Genomic DNA, 20378 nt, shown 5'->3' on the forward strand with positions numbered 1-20378 from the left:
GGAAAATCAGGCTGTACTGCTGGGGCTCTTATCTAGGTTTCAAACAAGATTTTGCATCGATTCTATCTTCGGAAACTATTGCCTTCTGCTGCGTTGAAATTGTTTGTTCGACCAACACTCTAGCAGCGTTTTCCATCGACTCAACTGCTCGTTCGCATTCGAGTTCATTGAGACAGTACTGTATATTCGCAATGGGTCAGTGTCATTTGGATGGACAAGCTCCACTCGTCTTTCTATTGCTTGTCTGACAACAGATCTGTTTTCAACCCATAAATCACGATTGTTCGAAATCGTTTTCATTTAAGGGTCTGTTTAAAGTATCCGTGCCGAATTCGGTCAAATAGCTTGTGTGTTTGTATCCCTTATTTCGTTCCTGATGAGGTAACCAGAGTGTTGAACAACAAGAATTCCGTTTGCTTTCCACACACTATGCTAATCTTCTTAACTCGCCCAACTACAGTGCCTCTTCGCTTAATGACGAAAAATAGACGTGATCGCACGTCTATTTCGCAGCGGAATTGATGCACTGGAAACGGTTCATCTTCGGCTACTTCATCACTCTTAAGATCAGTTGCTCAACTTTTATGCTAAGTGTCACATTGTGTTTTAATGCGGTTACTATCCAACGAGCGGGAGAATAGATTTGGAAGATTCGCATTGTCCCTCAGGTAAAAATGTCCACCAGGATGACAGTGTCCACTGATCCTAATCGTTGATTCTAGCCCCGTTTCCCGCTTGTGGTGATGATCAGCTACATGGTACTGACAATTGTTTCATAAAGCTATCTTGACTTCATAAGTTTACTATTTTGAAACACCCGCATTGCCCGATCACGGTTATTTCGTTTCCTGTTGAACCAATTTCTGACCATCTACAATCGACAAAGTGCACTGGAAATTCCTGTATTGATAATTCTGATCCTGTCCCTATAGTGATTAGATTTATTTTTGGGTTTCCTGTTCCAATGCCGCCTGTTCCTTTTCCCCGTGCCCATGCGAACTTCCTATCTTATTTTAGTTTGGTCCACCGGTGTTGGTTGTTTTTGTTTGTCAGGAGCATCTACGCCGTGGTCAACATCGCGGATAGCCTATTTGCCCTATTTGCCTACTTTTGCTACTGGTCGTCGAGCTCTGTCATTCAATCGTTTTAATGAAATATACCATACAAACCTAAACCTTAAGCCACTGCAATATAGGATGTGTTCTTTGCCAGTTTTATTCAGCTGTATGTGTTGTGGCAGTCGGCGGAACTAAACAAACGATCATTTGCTACCTGCAGTGAGGTGAAATGCGTAATGTGGAGCATCAGACAACCCTCGCGTCAGTTGGTATCATTTGACCTAAACTACCATGGTGACAAACAGTACTTTGGTGTTTAAGGCATCAGTTCTTCTGTGGAAACCGATCAGCCAAACTCTCATTTCCTCTCTGGGTTTTGTGATTAGGCCAGTATTTTGCGACCTGTCTCCTGTGTTAGACTCTAGGGAATCAATTGGATCAATGGAGTTAATCGTTTTTTTTTTTGTTTTTGACGAATAACTGTCAGGTAGAATGTGTGGTTCTCGAATTCGAGTGTTCGATTGCCTATCACTCGCGAGAAACGCTTCACTGATAAAATTATAGTAATGCTTCACATCGTTCCCGAATACCTGCCAAACCCATTCTTGATTTGTTAATCTATTCGAGGAATGTCGTTAACGAGTGTTTCGGGTGGATCTATCGTCAACATAAGCTTAGCTTGCGGATGAGTGTTTCGCTGTTTGCGTACATTTTGATGTTCGAGCAGGATATAAATTTTGCGGTAACTCGGGGACCACGCCCAACTGATCCTCCCCAGCAAGGGTTGAACCGGTCATAGGCCCTCCAGGAGTTTTCAGCAACCAAATAAGTAACGTTTTCATAAAGGAAACTACTCACAAGGTTGCTGAAAACTCTTCGACAGCCCACGACCGGTTTCGCCCTTCTTGGGGCTCATCAGGTAGGCGCAGTCCTCGAGTTTCCATCAACCTTATGTTCTATTTGAACCCAAATTGCACCGTTTTCGAGAAATACACTCATTTGCAAATCAATTTGGTTTATACGAGAGACTCTATGAATCTCTCGTTTATGATGTTCTACAACTGATTGTGCTGCACACAGGTCGTGGGCTGTCGAAGAGTTTTCAGCAAACTTGTGAGTATTTTCCTTTATGAAAATATACTGCGATATTTCGAATATCGTGCCAACTGAATCAAGAGGTGCCCTGTGTGCAACACATTCAGTTGTAGGATATCATAATCGAGAGATTCAGTTGAGCCTCTTGTGAAAACCAAATTGATTTGCAAATGAGTGTATTTCTCTAAATAAGTAATGTGTTTCGTCATGAAGTCACTCGTGTTTACCAGGTGAACCGTTGTTTCTTCCAAATCGCATGTGCAACCATTTTGTGTTGTTGCGTTAGTGTTTTTGTTAAAGATAGTTGAAAATTGTGATCGAAGACAACTTTTTTTTTGATACCAGAGTTCCGTTGTTTCCGTTCCGTTGTTTCACACCGTATGGATTCATCTTCGCTTCATGCATAGTTTTATACAAAGCTGTAGGTTCGAGGATCTGCCAGTTTGAATAATTGCTTTCCAGATTACAGTGAGGGGAATGATGACCTTAGCAGTTCGAGGGTAACATCCGGTCGAATACGCTGTCTACCCTCGTCGGGTAATTTCGATTGAATCGTATTAGATGCATCAGCCACTAAATTCCTAATACATCAACTGTATATTTTGCGTCTTTTCTTACCTTCTCTTACTTTCTGAGGGTCGCTTCTGTTAACGAAACAATCGTTGAGTACCATCTTTTTGAGACCCCATGCTGCGTCTCATTGTCTTTTTCACCCATTTCCGATTCCTAGATACGCAGTTACGTCAAATTTGATTTTTTTTATTTCTAGACAAGCTGCACATAACGATAATCGATTCCTAGATACGCAGTTACGTCAAATTTGATTTTTTTTTATTTCTAGACAAGCTGCACACTAATGATAATCTAGTGAGTGACATGATCCGTTCAGATCACGTTGTCTACGCTCGTTGCTACGTGTAAAATGCTTATGGAAAGTGTACACAGGAGGCAGCAGGACTTACGTTATACACTACGTCACCCGGTATTTTTTCAGCATCGGTTTATGTCATATTGTATGCATTCCGGAAGTAAATCGGTTTCAGTTTTCATCATTGGAGGTTTACTGTCAGCATTCCCCCCACCCTTTCTGTCGTCTTCCGCATATGATCCCGTGACATACGCTTTACGTTTTTAAGAAGACGATAATGGAATTCTGGCACGTGGTCACATTGTCCATATTTGACTGTCCTCTCAGCCTGTTGTTGTTTATTCGACTGCGTGACCTTTGGTAGCCAAAGTAGATTAAACAGATGTAAAAAACCTCACCAAGGCGAATCAAGTGATCACGAACACCGATATACCCATATAATTCAGTGGCTTTGATAATAGAATCTCACGTTTTACTCTGCTGCTGCTGTTAGGCGAATGCTTGTGAAACGGAGCGTGACACTAAGTTCTAAAAATTGAGGGATTACTTCACTGATTAATCTGTCGATATTCACCGGCTACTGGCCGAAGCATCAACCTGTCTATCTCACCTTGATCGTCACACTCTCATAGTTCGTGCCTGTTGCTAATCGTTTTTGCTGGTTCAGTTTCAAGAGCTACATCACCTCGTGTCATCATTTTCTCATTTTGAACTCAGCTCATCTTACATTCCGAATGATTCACTAGTTAGCGGCACTTGGGCAGATACAATTCGAAACGGAAATTGGAATTTAGCGGAAATTTCTGTTTTTAGCAGGGAATTAGCCATGTCTGTCTAACTCTTTCATGCTTGGGTTTGTTGAGATTTTGTCAGACAGCACACTTGTCAAAAATCCATGGCACTCAGTGAAGTAGGGTATACATTCTGCTACAAAGTAATGTAAACAATCTGGCAAATTGCCATCAGTCACCTGGACTAGGGCGGTCAAATCTTGCACAGTCACGGCCTAGCCACTTTGTGAGGGGCGGGTAATAACCATTTAGTCACTGTACACGGTAAACTAAGTGTATGTATACAAGTGTAAACGTAGTAAAAACTGGTGGAATGTCGACGATAGTTATAGGAGGACTTATGTGTTTGAAGTCGATTATGAGCAACCCGTTTCTTGAATTCGATCAGTTTGGTGAAAGCCGGATGAGATATTGGGAGAAATTTGGTGATTTCACCAACACGAGTCCCTCAGCAAACAAAAAGCGGATCCATTCATCAAGGTATCTTTTGTTGGTGGAGATTGTTGTGCAAAGCCAACTGTCATTAATAACCTCAGTTTTTGGTGATTATTTTCGTGATCATGAGTGAGCTTACTGGATAATCATTGGACTAGAGGGCTGGTGTTAGTAGGACGCTTGATAATTCTATTAGGAATTCAAGTTTACCACCGGAGGAGCTCACCACTGTGACAGGCTTTTTGAACGTCCCCATGGGATGGATGGCCGCGTTTCTCGTCAGAATTTGTCCGGGGTCGTTTTATTTAAGCCTTTTCTTTCGGACAGCTTGACATCTGAACCCGCCACCCTTCTATTTCGTATCATTCTAGAGTTTCCCTGTAAAGAGCTACGTTGTCGGCTGGCTATTGCTATCACAGCCAATTTCATTAACTACCACACCACGGCAGAGGCCGAAGTGGAAGAAATCAGTGGCGTTTCCAGCATATTCAACCAACAGTTCTTCGCCAGTCTCGCATCTGCAACTGGGATTGATTTGGAGAATATTGTCTACTATAAGGATGAGACGCACTATTTTGTCATGACTGCGAAGAAGCACAGTTTGCTCAACAAGGGTGTACTCAAACAGGTTAGTTTTCTAATCTGATGGCTTGTTGCTGCATTCTTTCCATTAGTGCAGATAGCTGGTAAAAATTTCCCCACTATTCTTGTCTTATCCGCTCGTCAAAGGATCTTACCAAGTGTTAAAAGCTGCACGCTTCCCCCGTTTCCCAAATCATAACTTGCATCCGATTACTGTTCATTACATCAAGGCCCGGGGTACTTATGACTTCTGAAAATTGCTTTCTTAATCTCCAACTTGACAATCTTTTCAACGATGCCGTAAATATTTCATTGGCAGACGAAGATACGGTGACTATACGGACCGTGTGTATCTTGCTGGCTGAACGGTTAATCTTAAACCCAGAAGGAACTGTTTCATATTGTTGGTTCTGAACAAAAGTATTTCAATCCCTTTAATAGTCCCCCCCCAATCCATTGCGTCATGCCTGCAGTTATTCCACTGCAGAGAAAATCGTTCAACTGTAGCACCCTTTCGGTGCCTAGCTGCCATGCCACACGAAGGAGGCACGACGGCTGGGATACTGCCAGGTCGCCCAAGCCTCGACAGGGGAAGTCGAAAGGTATAGAAAAGTCAGAAATATTACAACTATCTGAACACAAGATGCAATGCACATTTGACGGAGGGCAAGTCATATGCAGTTTCGTTCTAGCTGGAACACCATGGCGTTTAGGTCTGATCCTGTCAATGTTTCACCATCAAACTTTGTCTGTCTACCTTACTAGACAAACCAATATGATTCCGCCCTATGAGTGAAATATTCTCTCTTCTCCACCTCATTTTCACACTACGATCACGATATTTTCCATAAGATGTTTTGTGTGGAACTCTTGGGATTACCAGACAGATTCCGGACCTATTTCATGAAAATCTTTCACAGCTGTTCAACGCTTCAGGTCTCCTGCCGGTGACTGCAAACCTAAGCTTTGTGTCGAATAATTTTTCGACATGACACGTAAAGAGATGGCGATATTCGTCTGTCTTAGCTTCAGTGACGGACTAGAAAGTTATTTCACTTTGTTCACCAAAGTCATACAGCCCACCCGGTAGTGTATTCAGTTTGCTGAAATCGTGAGGATACTTTTATCAGTGGGGCAGTGTTCGCACTCTAAACATCCATGTTTATCATGGTCACTTCCTGTGCCCTCACTATGCCACGCATAGCCTGGTGACTAGGCACGATAAACAAGGCTTGTTTACACCATGGCGAGGCCTCTGGTTAGATCCGAGTGGCGGCCATTCACTACCTCACACAATATTGTACCACTTACCTGACAGAGTCGCGGCTCCTGTTCGACCATATTCACACACTCGTTGGCCGGGTTACTGTCTGAATTGAAACCTTAGCGAGAACGACTGTTATATCAGTGAATCTTTGGTATTACTTAAGAAATAAGAATAACACTTGAGGCCCCCCCCAATCCATTGCGTCATGCCTGCAGTTATTCCACTGCAGAGAAAATCGTTCAACTGTAGCACCCTTTCGGTGCCTAGCTGCCATGCCACACGAAGGAGGCACGACGGCTGGGATACTGCCAGGTCGCCCAAGCCTAGACAGGGGAAGTCGAAAGGTATAGAAAAGTCAGAAATATTACAACTATCTGAACACAAGATGCAATGCACATTTGACGGAGGGCAAGTCATATGCAGTTTCGTTCTAGCTGGAACACCATGGCGTTTAGGTCTGATCCTGTCAATGTTTCACCATCAAACTTTGTCTGTCTACCTTACTAGACAAACCAATATGATTCCGCCCTATGAGTGAAATATTCTCTCTTCTCCACCTCATTTTCACACTACGATCACGATATTTTCCATAAGATGTTTTGTGTGGAACTCTTGGGATTACCAGACAGATTCCGGACCTATTTCATGAAAATCTTTCACAGCTGTTCAACGCTTCAGGTCTCCTGCCGGTGACTGCAAACCTAAGCTTTGTGTCGAATAATTTTTCGACATGACACGTAAAGAGATGGCGATATTCGTCTGTCTTAGCTTCAGTGACGGACTAGAAAGTTATTTCACTTTGTTCACCAAAGTCATACAGCCCACCCGGTAGTGTATTCAGTTTGCTGAAATCGTGAGGATACTTTTATCAGTGGGGCAGTGTTCGCACTCTAAACATCCATGTTTATCATGGTCACTTCCTGTGCCCTCACTATGCCACGCATAGCCTGGTGACTAGGCACGATAAACAAGGCTTGTTTACACCATGGCGAGGCCTCTGGTTAGATCCGAGTGGCGGCCATTCACTACCTCACACAATATTGTACCACTTACCTGACAGAGTCGCGGCTCCTGTTCGACCATATTCACACACTCGTTGGCCGGGTTACTGTCTGAATTGAAACCTTAGCGAGAACGACTGTTATATCAGTGAATCTTTGGTATTACTTAAGAAATAAGAATAACACTTGAGGATGAATTGAGTTCAATCTAGGTGATCTGTTGATTCAAAAACATTTGGGAACTGTGTAACTCGGTGATGGCCAGGAGTGATCATTAATTTAGCTGATTTGTACTCGCATTTCATGGATTCACAGGTTATCGTGTTTCACGTTCAGAGCAATCATTCATATTTCTGTGGGGTCGTGTACGGTTGAAAGATTTCAAATCGATACGCAGTGGATACATGTAAAAATAAGCAATAGTTTGTTCTATGAAATTGCGCACCTCGTATTGTTCTATATAGGTATTTAATTACCTGTGTTTTGTCGACTGCTAGTTCTACCTGATCAACGGGCCAACTTTCCTTCTCAGTTTAGTTGTTTCTACTGTTTATGTGCACGACTAGAGGAAAAACCAGCCATTTGCAAAGGAGATGGAGTTCCTAAAATTTGTCATTGTCAGTGATTGCTGTTGAATAGTTCATATTAAGCCAGTTGGAGAACGCCTTTTACACGGACTGTATTGCTCTTCTGGCTGTCGTCGACCTGTCAAGTGTGTTGCTTCGAAACAGACAGGCGCGGAATTCCGCGGGTTTCGATCGGTTCGACAACCAACCAGTCGAACATTCCAGTGCATACGAAAATTCCGAATACCTATCGGAAACGCCATCGTCTTCCGTGTTTACTAATGAAGCTGAGGCTGGGTTTTTGAAACGCTTGTCTTGTGAGTATTAGGCACGCGCGTATGCCTAGTGTTCACCGTGATGTATGGCAGTTCGCACGCTCTGATTACAGGCCACACACCTCTCCGTTCTCGTACTGGTTGGTACTTTTGCGTAATGCCATCATCCCCAAAGCACACCGTTGATCTCACACAGTGACCTAGTCTGAACAAATCAAAAGATGTCGGTGCGTGTGATTTTAGTGCTACACTCTATCCTCGTTAAATTACTATCTATGGTATCCCAGCTGGTCTTCATCCAAGTGTTTGGCCATGTTCCCAGGCAGATTTCGTTCCCAAAACATTCGAAGAATTAACCGTTATCGTATAGGGAGTTTTACACACAGACTCAATAGTTTCGGGAAAATTTAGTTGGTTATCGCTTGAATATGGTTGGCTCATTACTACCCCCTCCCCTTTTTCGACATTTTTTGGCTAAAATTTATTTGTTTTAGGAAATAATCCCACGACAAACGTAAGAGTGATGAGTGCCGATGTACAATGTTACTCTTGTACTTGGCATATTCGCGCATAAGTAAACAAACTTTACTGCAGTTCGCTCAACCACTGCATATCTTTTTGCTTCAGTACATTTTCACGTCGCTGATCTTTGATGAATAACCGTCATAGGATATACGGCATATACGGTGTACTTGTATGTCAGCGGGACAGACGTTAGTCTGCATATAAAATCCTCGTCGGAACTGAAAGGCACCAAACGCCGGTATCAGTCAGCTAACGGTCATCAACAACGTTTATTGACAGATGCTTCGATGGCCCGTCTGCATAGGGCGTAAATCGACCTACAACAATTTGCAGGATACAATTAACCTACAACTTAACATATAACTTACAGAACTAATGTCAGTTCGCGATCTACTACGTCTTGCAACCTTCAGTCCGGATAGGCTACGAATTTTTTTCGGGTTTACTGGTACTTTGAGTTCTCGTGAAATCGTTCACCGAATTGATAAAGCCGGCAATTGTCATGAGAGGCTTGGACAGAGTGACACCACTAGTGTAGAATCGGCCTTGTCTGCATCTGATGATCGATAACACTGCCGAAACCAACGTCTCTCTACTTGAACAACTTTATCTCACTATATTCAAAGTACTGCTCTAACAATCAATCAGCGAAGTAAAAAAATATAATGAACGGAACATGGAAACCAGTGGAGAATTTCGTTTTTGTTTTTAGTAGTTTGGGTCGTTTCCCGCTGGGTCTAATTAGGTAAGGTGTATGAAAACCAAACTTACATAGATGGAAATCGAGACCCTTTAGTTCGGCATACAAGTGATAACACCGTCCCTTATCCTGTATTTTCTATTTATTCAACATGCTGTTACGATTCCCCCGAATGTCTGATAATGGCTACGGCGAATGTTGATGTCCCGTTACTTGAATCCTCTGAATTAGAATCCAAGTTGGATGCAATGATCATCAGTTCGTAACCATTTCCAACTTTTCTTGTGACCGCTGCTCGCTTGATCCGGTTCGTTAGCTTAATTCCCTCTACCCCCAGAAAAATGAAACATCGATTGAGTATGTTTCAGGAGCCGTGCAGTGGTTGTTACATTTTGTGTATGCTTCTCAGAACCGGCGGTCTTTTATTTAGTTGGTCTATATTTTTGCATTTATCCCTAACCTCACTTCCGATGTAGGACCGAGATGATTCACAATCACTACTCAGCGTTGAGAATATAGACAAGGAGGCTCTGCAAAAATACGCACGGGAAACAGCAAATTACGTGACAAATGGCCGATTGCCCCGACTAGACTTTGCAACCAATGCTCGAGGCGAGCCGGACGTGGATGCATTTGATTTCACCCGAATATTTGCTGCCGAATACTCTTGTCAAATGATTGAGAAGAATCAGTACCTTCTCATGCAATGTCTGGTCGGTGATGGTCTATTCGAAGTGAGTCATTGGATTACAATATAAAACTGGTTTTTAAGTCGATTATCTTTTGTTGTTGTGCAAATTTCTTTCTTACTCCCTGCATGTGAACATTCCGGTCTTCTCGATATCCTTTTCTAGTGGTTATCCATGACGAAAGATTTAACTAGTCTTCTTATATAATGGACAGGTAATTGTGCAGGTTTCTGCTTTGATGGCTGGACTTCTGTTACACAACACACAATGTATTTGATGAGTTTTCTTTTGCTCTCACAGCGCATTTTTACTACCAACTGTGGACCTGATCCCATATATTTTAAAAAATAAAAATCCTATTGATTCGGTCTGTGGTAGCAGTAACTCGAACCTGTTGAGCAGGAACAAACGGAACAGGCCCGTAAAACTATTCCCTTGAGGGGGATGTTAGAAGCAATTCGGTCGTTATCCACTTGGCTGCTGACTCATTGGTCATCGATTCCTCGCTGGGTCATGTGAGACCCAGTCGATAGGGTTGCCAAGCCTATCCTTCACCACCAACCAATCAAACGTCGGAAACGCCGACCACGACGCAATATAAATCACGAACGGACCAACCGGAAGAGACAATAATGGACGGCAATTTCAACAAGATAGTGGCCGTAGAAAGCAAAAATACAAACCACAACGCAACGCGGATGGTAATCGGACCAGCCAGAATCCAAGTACGATGATTGTCAACGGCCAATCAAGATACAGGGCAAGAGCTGCTTGCTGTAAACTATATAAACGCAAGCACAAAAAGAGGGACTACCCATCCAACAGCGCACTGAAGATGTCTGCTCGAATGGTGATGAAACGTTTGCAAACCACTTGCCAAACTCGGAGAACAGATCAGCGGCCACCTGATCAAATACCAACTATCGTTCTCAGTTATCATGTGACCACTGATGTGCACCATGTACAGCTTCATCCCACAGTCGACTGGCTTTCTGCGACCGATTTTCCTTCTTGACAGGATGTCACACTTTTTGTTCTTAGTATTACAAAAACTAGCTCATGAATTTCTTTCAAATGTCCTTGAATGTTGGACTTACCTAGCTCTCCGCACTAGAAGGTTATGGTAGTTGTGGGATTTGGTACTTTTTTCTTTAATTGCTCGTGTAGGTTGAATTGGAGGCGGATGAGTTGTTTGTGGAACTGTCAGGTTGAAACATAACATCGTTAATCCTATAAGAACACATAACCATGTTTGCGTATCTATTCTCTCTTCAATTCGGGAGTCGCAGCAAACACATTCGACTCCAGCTGTTAGGAGATCTCACAAGTGCATTTCGGGGACACGTTAGGCTACTCATCGGTTCACTACAGTCACGCCAAGTGACAATATTTCAACCGAATATTTGTGAGACAAGCTTTCCGGTTCTCGAAAACATTCCTACAGCGCGTTATTAGCAACCTCATAACTCGTTGCTTGATAAATTAAAAGGTTCATATTTCAGTTATAAGGTCAATATATTTCCGAGTAGATTCACCACAGTGACGGTAAGAAATGGTACGCAAATAATACTCATGTATGGGCCGAAAAGCTTGCATCAGATCAATGGATTTGTTAACGGAGAGACCGCAATAACCCAGGGATGTTAAAACAAATAGTTGTGAAAAAACACAGATTCCTTAGGCACTTTGTTTAGTTCCGTTGATCCTCGACTAATAACTCTATCAAATCCTCACTCCTCAGAATCCACGAAGCACCATAGTGCGTGCATGTTTCAAGTACTGCTGTTCTGTCTGTCTTAAGGGCGTTGTTGGAGAACTGTTGGTGGTAGTTTACCTTCTGAGTTCAACCCATGTGTTGAGTGCATGCTGAAATACTTCTGCCCATGTTGCTTTTCTTATTCATTCCGGTGTGGTGTCGTTGGAAGCGCGTTCAGCCTTGAGAGAACTTGCGATTTGAAAGGATTATTAATCCTGACGTCTAATGGTTACAGCTTCATCATCATCACCATCATTGACAGCAACACCAGGTACGAATACTGGCGCCTCACTACCGTACACCCGTACAACCATGGTTAATTCGTCGAAATCACAAATTATAATATAAAAAAGAAGGAACTAGGCCCTGTCTAACAAAACAGCTGTAAACAAAATGAAAAAAAACGATATATGCTATACCCTTGGTGATTCGTCACCTCTGGCGAATCCAACTCGAGAACTACAATCTTCTCCCTCGAATAGCGATGGAAACAGTTTTCCTAATGATGTTTCCTCTCCATGTATGGGCTATACACGCTGCGTCGCGGGACACCATAGCCCCACTGCAAGGGCAGTTTCAGCTAGTCCTACCAGGGCCAATTTTGGGGTCCGAATGACTTTGTGTTGTGCTGATATTTCTCTCTCGATGGGACTAAGACGTAGCGATTCTCTCCATTGTGTGTGTAGCGTCCTTACTGCTTGTTGCCCTTTTTCGCATATTTTCCGATGCCTCACTTAACCCCTCAATTTCTATTCGAATAGCCTTTCTGGCCCACTGGTAGTGGGTGTGCTCTCGGATTCTTGTCGGCTTTGGATGCTGCTTGGGCTGTTTCACGCCTGGCTTCTGGACATAATCCGCTCCAGGTGCTTGCTCATCGTGAGTCCGTCTACCAACGTTTGAGTCAAACAACGGCGCAGAATATGCCATCCAATTTTTCAGAATATACCTTGGATCCGAGAACCCGGTCAGTCCGCCACCCTCTTTCTCCCCTATATATGATTGACTTAATCTTGCTTCCGTGGACCTGTCTTCTGGTTTGCCCGATTCGAAGTGCAGACAGCACACTCGTTTCATGTATTGACCGCGGTTTTCTAGTTCCTGAATGTAGTTCTGATCATGTTTTTTGGGATGGTAGGTTGTGATTTTATCGGCTCTTTTTAAACCGACACAGATCTAAACGATAGCATTTTTTCGTGGAGATTTTGTCCTATTCAGAATCAAATAATGGCGTTCTTGAACGTCCTTATCGCTAGCCTGTCAAATTCGTTTTACAAACTGCACGTCGATTCAATGTTGTTCGAATATGATGTGTTCACCTCGCCTTTACGGATAGGTCCAATTCGCGATGGGCTCTTTTTCAAAAGTGAATAATGTATTTCTGAAGGTAGTTTTCATATCCACACTCATCAAAATTCCTCAAGGTGAGATGAAACGACCTGTCTCCTGAAATAGGGTCACGTGTGTTGGGAATTATTCCGTCTGATTGGATGTCGTTCCGCCTGGTCCGGAAAATTTTTTACATACGATTCTGGAAGCTTTCACGAACGACTTTTTAACGGGAGAATGGGTGTCCTTTGATTGAGTTTATCTTAAAACATAAGTCTGTAAGTTGGGATCAGCATTCACTGTTAGGTTGACTTCCTCTGGGTCAATTAAATTCGTTTGAACCTTGTAACCTTCGAGCTTGGGGGCGAGATGTCTTAGTGGTAGAGCGCGAAGTTCCGCCTGGTCCAAAAAATTTTTTACATACGATTCTGGAAGCTTTCACGAACGACTTTTTAACGGGAGAATGGGTGTCCTTTGATTGAGTTTATCTTAAAACATAAGTCTGTAAGTTGGGATCAGCATTCACTGTTAGGTTGACTTCCTCTGGGTCAATTAAATTCGTTTGAACCTTGTAACCTTCGAGCTTGGGGGCGAGATGTCTTAGTGGTTAGAGCGCGAATTTACTGACCAGAAGGTCCGTGGTTCGAAGCCGACCTCTGTCTCTCAACTTCCCCTGTCTAGGCTTGGGCAACCTGACACTATCCCAGCCTTCGTCCTCCCTTTGGATGGCATGGTATCTAGGCACAAAAAAGGCGTTACAACTGAACGATGATCTTTTTTTAATCTTCGGGCTTCACTCGCTTTCTATCAGCTAGAGTGATCTGTCATGCCGTAATGCTGCTCCTGCTTCACAGAAGTACTGAGAATTCAGCTTCTCTAACTTATCGTTTTTTTCTATTTCAGGTATACCCGGTGTAATGTCAATCTTTTCGGAACTCACCAGGTTCGTCATTTGTATCACACTGATCGGAACAAGGTATCACGATCTCGATCCGTACGAAACTTCGGTCAAGATTCAGATCTCTGCAAGCACGTAGAAAATCGTCTGAAAGAACAGCTTACTTACTACAGCACCCTGATCAGTCGAGACAGCAAGACTATGGATGTCCCATCACCGCCAGAACCACTTGGCTTGTTACGTTGGTGCCAATCTCGTTTGTCCTTTTATGAAACGCATGGATTAGTCACTTCCCTCACTGATCTGAACTGCTCGAGTTGGGACTCGGGAGTCAGACTTCTATGCCTCATCCACCTTTACAGACCAGAGCTTGTTCCCGAACTAGAGCAGTTTTTTAATGGCAAAATGTGTGATCCGCAAGACGTATTTCGCAGTAAAAATTCCCATTTGGTGGACATGCCCCCAAAACCGGCGTTGATAAGAGCTTGTGGTGTACTGATGGAGCACTTTGATGTGGAGTTCATCTCAACGGATAAGGATTCCATCGGGACCGGCTATCCAAGGTCGAATTCTGATTGGCTGTCTTACTTGAACCAGGTCTACCACGTGCTCCATCCACTGAAGATAATTCGACCTCCTCCTCCTTCAGGTTCGTCAGTGAAAAATAGACAGTATTTTCAGATCCTATAGCATATTTCTGATTGTTTGCTTTACCAATGGATCACTGAAATTATTTTCGTAGTTACTTTGGTACGACGGAACAGCCATTCCAACTGCAACCCAACTTTTACTTGTGATATCTGGTTTGACGTGACTTATGTCAAAATCTCTTTATATTTGCCATTTTCGGCGTTTACATGGCTGATTGTATAAAGTCCATGGGGCCTCCCTAACAAACTCCGTGAATTTCTCCATACAATAGCTCCCGTCCTACTTATGACCTTCAGGATCCATATTCTACAATACACTGAACATGCAACATACCCCGGGAATTGCATCAGAAATGCCCCATTAACAGCATTACTGTAAATTCGGTAGTTAGTGTCCAGTATAGTTGTGCCTTGTAGCTTTAGCGTTCACCCAGCATTTGGTATTCCACTACATGCCATCTACTAGTGGCGCATCAAACCAGCGGGAATCTTGCTAACTATTAAGACACAAAGATTATTGATAGGAAACGTAGACACATAAGACCTGTCTTTCACCTTCAGGCCCTGTCAAATTTAAACCAATAGCGTGTTCTGTTTTCTTCGTAAAACCCTTCGCAGTGAGGTTCGCTTGCTCTCCATGGTTACCAAATTATCAGACAGAATAGTTAAGTGTGACCTTTTTCCGTTGTATTCCTTATGTGATTGTCAGTCTTTACATTCTTTCCAATACGCCATTCCGGACGATCAAATTCTGTAGTTTGAAATGAATGAAGCGCGGCGAGACTATTTTCCATCCGCATAAAATCCTGTATATTCTCAAACTTTGGCAGACACATTGAACGAGCCACAGCTGCGCAGTTTGTAGACTAAACCTTGTTTGGATTTCTCGGTCTCAGTAGACCGGAAGCCTGAAACGGTCGCGGCTAATTGAAGGTTTCCTATTCATGAATCGCTGCCACACACCCACGTTCTTCCAACTCGATCGATCATTGCGTTGTAATAACTGTAGGACGTGTAGTAGAACCGTCTTCAGTCGGTCAATTCTCCATTGAAATGTTATTGCCAATGGTCTGCGTGTTTGCTTCAGTGGTTTTTTCCCAAGCGTCTATGAACACGTGTGGTGAAAACTCCATTTTACGACAATTCAGAGAGGGCAGAAAACCAGAACGATCATGTTATTACCTGTTATTCCTGGGCACTTGCTTTAGTGAGTTGTCCGGAGGAATGTTGCTCTGAGTTTCTGTCTTTTTCCACATTTGCTGTTTTCATCGTTTCTCCGTGTAATAGGTTGACGTTTTTTTAGCCAGTTTATAAGGTATCATTGGCACTACAGCCTTCGGTCGTCTAAGTTGTGTGGCGTGATGTGAAAATGGCACATCCATGTAGTATCTGTGCCCATACTGCGATGTTAATCAGTGATTGTTTAGATATTGATTAGATTTTCGAAAAATGATTTTTGGATGCTACACATTTGTTCATCCATCAACCCTGAGTGGCATTCAAACCGGTTGCCAGACTTCGCGTTTTCCTACCGACCATTTTTAGGAATAAATCCGAGCGTAATGGTTGCCTGCAACATGTGAGGACTGTTCTACAAACGTGCAAAGCTGTGCTGAAACATTTTCTCCGTAGAATTCCCTGATAAGGTAGAGCAGCAAGTGAAACGAACTTCCCCCGTGCAGTTCTGCTTCTCCTGTCTACAGAGGAAACGTGACTCCCAGTAAACTCCAAATCACTGATAACCACTTCTTCTAGGAAGAATCATAGGGCTTTATTTCATGAGTTAAGCAATGGAAAAGGTTCACTTATGTAGGTTCTTCGTAACGTCAAAGGGTCTCTCCTAACTCGCTGCCCCAATTTCCTTTTTTGTGGTTCGTCCTATTAAGGATGACTGTGATAACTATAAAGTTGTAATAGTTTTTCAGTAATTTTGTGATCCTCACAGACTAGCTGTTTACTGTGTTACTCTCACTAATCAGGTTTTCTTTTTTCTTCTCTACTCATCAGCTTCAGTGAATGGGATAGATGGAAAGCTCAATGTCCACCGAAACCACTCGCCTAACCGATTGTCTTTTATCACAGCTAATGGCCATTTGAGTCCGCCACCACTACGGAGCAGGTTATCACGAAGTGATATGAATGTGAACCGGTCGCCTCATAAATCATATGGAGTGGTGCGTGAAGATCCGAACTGGACGGTCGAAAAAGGTCTACTACCTAAACGACGTGCCGAATTAATAGCGGGATTCGTAAGTTTTCTTCTCACTCGATTTCGCGCCGATCTACAAGCTTTTCCTTTTTACTTCGACCTGTGGTATGCCTAATGTCTTGAAACTTTATCAGCAGAAACAGCGGGTGGTTTCGTCTTCTGGCTGAATATTCCTTTTTGCACACAAATTTTATCGGGGCTAGACAAAAAACAGTTAAGTAATGTTCACATATAGCTCAGACGTTCCTTACAGGAACCTGTCGGGTATTAGGCAAAAGGTCAGTCACGCATACCTTAATTTAGTCCGGTCAACAAACTTGGGGAGGGAATTGTTCTGTCCTCTTGGCTCAGCTGGTCTTCTCGATTGGGGGCGTCTCATCATCGTCATTACCATCATCATTAGCAGCAGCATGTGATAGTGTGATGACGTAATCAGTATGGCACCGCTGCTGATCTTTTTATCGAAAACCTTTATTTTTTCAGCTTCCTGCTTCCGACTAGACTTCAAAACTCCAATTCATGTTTGCTTCTGCCAAAGAAAGTATAAGTGTTCTTCAGGTTGAGTGTGTATACAGTCGGAAGTGTGCGTAAGCACGTGCGCGTAGCAAACTGTCACCATGTTTGGGTGTGTATCAGTGTGACACGTATCATGCTGTTAAACTACTCCACCTCCGACGAGTGGTTCACCACATTCCAATATCAATCATCTGTCTAAGTGCACTAAAATCTATCTTAACTGCACTCGACTCATTGTTCTGAATAATCTACTTTGGATAAAAAAATAGCATACTCAGTGTCCGAAATGACCACAGATACGTGTCTGTCTGTCCTGATTGCGGATGAGGATGTGTTCAACCTTACCGAACTTCACTCGCCTTATTCCATATACCTGTCGTGTACTAGTCTTCTTGCTGTTCGTGAGAATCGAAGTGATTGCATGGATAACATGCGGCCACTCACTGCCTCGAAAAGTTCGGTTACTTGGACAGGGATCCGTAAGGCAATGATAGCCTTTGTAACACGCACCACCGTTTCATATTGATAGCACTCCCGGGTTGCCTGTGCTTTTTGTCACACTCTTTTTGGGACTATGTTATAGAAGCGAAGCTGCTCTCCATACATATCCTGCGTATTCGGAATTTTGAGTTTTGGAACTCCAGGTAATCCTGGGATTCCAACTTTTCTCGTGGAACGATCGCACTCATTCTGAATGTACTCGATCATTCCTCTGACGGACTACTAGAAGTGTGGAATCGAACTGGTTGCTTGTATTGGCATTTGTTTGATAGAATGAGCACTAGCTTGGTAACGATGTTTTCCTTCAGTGCCACTCGATTGAAGTCTTCACCTCTTCACCGTCTTGGGCTTCTTGATGCTTCGTCTTGAAGCTGTTGCTTTTCATCACCTCAGGGTCCTTGGACTCAATTCTGGTATGTTGGGATTTCGTATGATCTGAGCAAGATTCGTAATAATAATGATGATATTAATAGAAATAATAAGATAGTAAGATTGGGACTGATCACGCGATTGGGTATTGCACTAGAAGGCTATAGGAACTGGTAGTTTCTCGAAGCATTGGTAGCTGACGTGCGCTTATTGGTTGCTCAAATGAATGTTGATCTGTTCGCAGAACTTGACAGTTTGCTTGCATCTATGGTGTCTCCTCGTTTGGTGACAAATCGCTTCCAAGCCAATTTTCATGCTCGCTCAACACTGACCTGATCATTAACTAGCCATGTGAACTGAATGGTCGGCCTCATCCTGATGCCTTGACTGCCACGTCAGGCATCAGTTAGAATTGACTCATACTATGAACCACGACTCAACAATACATAAAGCTATCTTGCCACCGGATTTCTCTCCAGGAAGGACTGGATAATAGTGAATATTCAATCAATTGCTGTAGCCGTTGAATCCTCGTATGTTGTTTCCAAACGAATATACGCTTTTCCCAATTCCTAGCTTTAAATCTCGATATTACCTGCCACACCGAAATCTTCATATGCATAATTCTAGTCCAGGCATATCCTCTTTGACCATATTGCTTTCCAACTAACAAATTCGCTTGTAAGCAAGTAGATCTCCTCGTTATCAACAGGTCTACCCTACTAACGCACGTCTCCAGATGATTGAGACGGGTAACTATCAAGAGTTTAATAATTCAAAATGTCTTCATCTATTATGGAACACTACACAGTGGTCAACTTACACAACAACCAATAGGATCGGTGTCTTTCGCTACTGAGTTCTTTTGATCTATACCATTTTTCTTCTGTCATGGGATCAGTGCATATTATTATATCCTAGTTGTCGATCATGCCATGGTGATAAAATCCCTGGGCAAACGGACGTTTCAGCTGAATATAGTCTAGTGAATAGCCAAAACCTGAGAAAGATAATTAAGCTCTTTAGAGAATACGAATATTTTCACCCCAACAGTACTGCAAGCCTTTGCTGTCTACAACACAGCCACACTACAGCTGACCTCAAATTAGAGTGGAACTTTTCGAAACTCGAACAGACATTTTCATCGGCCTTCAGCTTCCATCCAGTTTGCCTTAGCAAACATTCGAAAGTGCAGGTACCTCCACGGGGCCGATTATTCTGATTGCCTGTAGTCGTCTTTTTACTTCAGAAAAATTTCTTAAAATAAGCATGGGTTCGCTGTTGTGGCGTCAGTACCAACATAGACGTTGCTCTATATATGGCTTTAATCCAACCGGCGGCACTTGTTTGGAGGCTATCGTTACTTTTTTGTCGCTAGCCGTTGCGGAATTCATGTTTCTGTAACATACTTGAAAAGTCTCCTCAGTAACTTGCGAAGCTGCCACCCGATGCTCAGTACTGTTCGTGGCCACAGGCCCCCCCCCCATAACAGGGCTGATTCGGTACTTCAAATCCTTATATGATCCTGGGCACTTAAATCACTCGCTTCGAGCAGTAGCCAGTTTTCAACCATCCGATGTTCAGGATACTGTTCACTGTCCTATAGATATGCGAGGGTGGTTGAACCTTTATTGAGGAAAATTGTTTCCCATCACTATTCACAAATCGTTCTTCTGTTCTGCCTGACACAGCTTGATTCCACGTCCACCAGACGTCACTCACAAGCGGCTGTACAACGCCCATTCTCTCGTGGTTTGAAACAACTGATAGATCCACTGAACCAGGAATCCACCTTTCCCAGCAACTACAACAACAACAAGAAACTTTCAACCACTCGAGGTATTTCAAACCATAAAGCCAAAAATCCTCCCATCAAAGTAAGCTGATCACATTTAGGTGTTCGTAGATTTTTATTTCTGCCAAGGGTTTTCCTCTCGACTGAACAGCGTGTAGTTCATACGCTGAGCATCTCCTTGAACACTTGAAAATTCATTTATTTTCACTGACAGGTTTTTGGCTTATTTCATTGTCAAATGATTGTAGCTCTGATTTAATCGAAAAGTGGTTATACATACAACTGAACGAACCTTTTCATGAGGTCTGCGTTTCTGAAATGATTTCATGACCTGAAGATGTAATCCCCCTTTGGTTATGTGTTGGAATATTGGTAGTCCGGGTACATCATCAGCTCACTGATGATGTCCGCTCAAATGATGGCGAAACGTCTGCAAGTCAGTTGCCAAGCTTGGCGAACAGATCAACAGCCACCTAATCAGTTTCCAAATAAGCACACGTGTTTGT

General features: G+C 43.0%; 1 protein-coding gene across 1 annotated transcript in view; it reads left to right on the forward strand.

Moving 5' to 3' along the window:
* Positions 1-20378, forward strand: part of T265_04365 (hypothetical protein) — a gene marked incomplete at both ends in the record, with an annotated part of 54237 nt that overhangs the window by 12262 nt on the left and 21597 nt on the right. Inside the window, 6 exons of the mRNA XM_009169086.1 lie at positions 4619-4875; positions 9640-9897; positions 12370-12572; positions 13838-14481; positions 16490-16731; positions 19769-19954. Of these exons, the coding sequence (XP_009167350.1) occupies positions 4619-4875; positions 9640-9897; positions 12370-12572; positions 13838-14481; positions 16490-16731; positions 19769-19954 (1790 nt within the window). The remainder of the gene's footprint in view (positions 1-4618; positions 4876-9639; positions 9898-12369; positions 12573-13837; positions 14482-16489; positions 16732-19768; positions 19955-20378) is intronic.

This window comes from Opisthorchis viverrini (genome assembly GCF_000715545.1).
Source record: "Opisthorchis viverrini unplaced genomic scaffold opera_v5_71, whole genome shotgun sequence".
NCBI classification, from domain to species: domain Eukaryota; kingdom Metazoa; phylum Platyhelminthes; class Trematoda; order Opisthorchiida; family Opisthorchiidae; genus Opisthorchis; species Opisthorchis viverrini.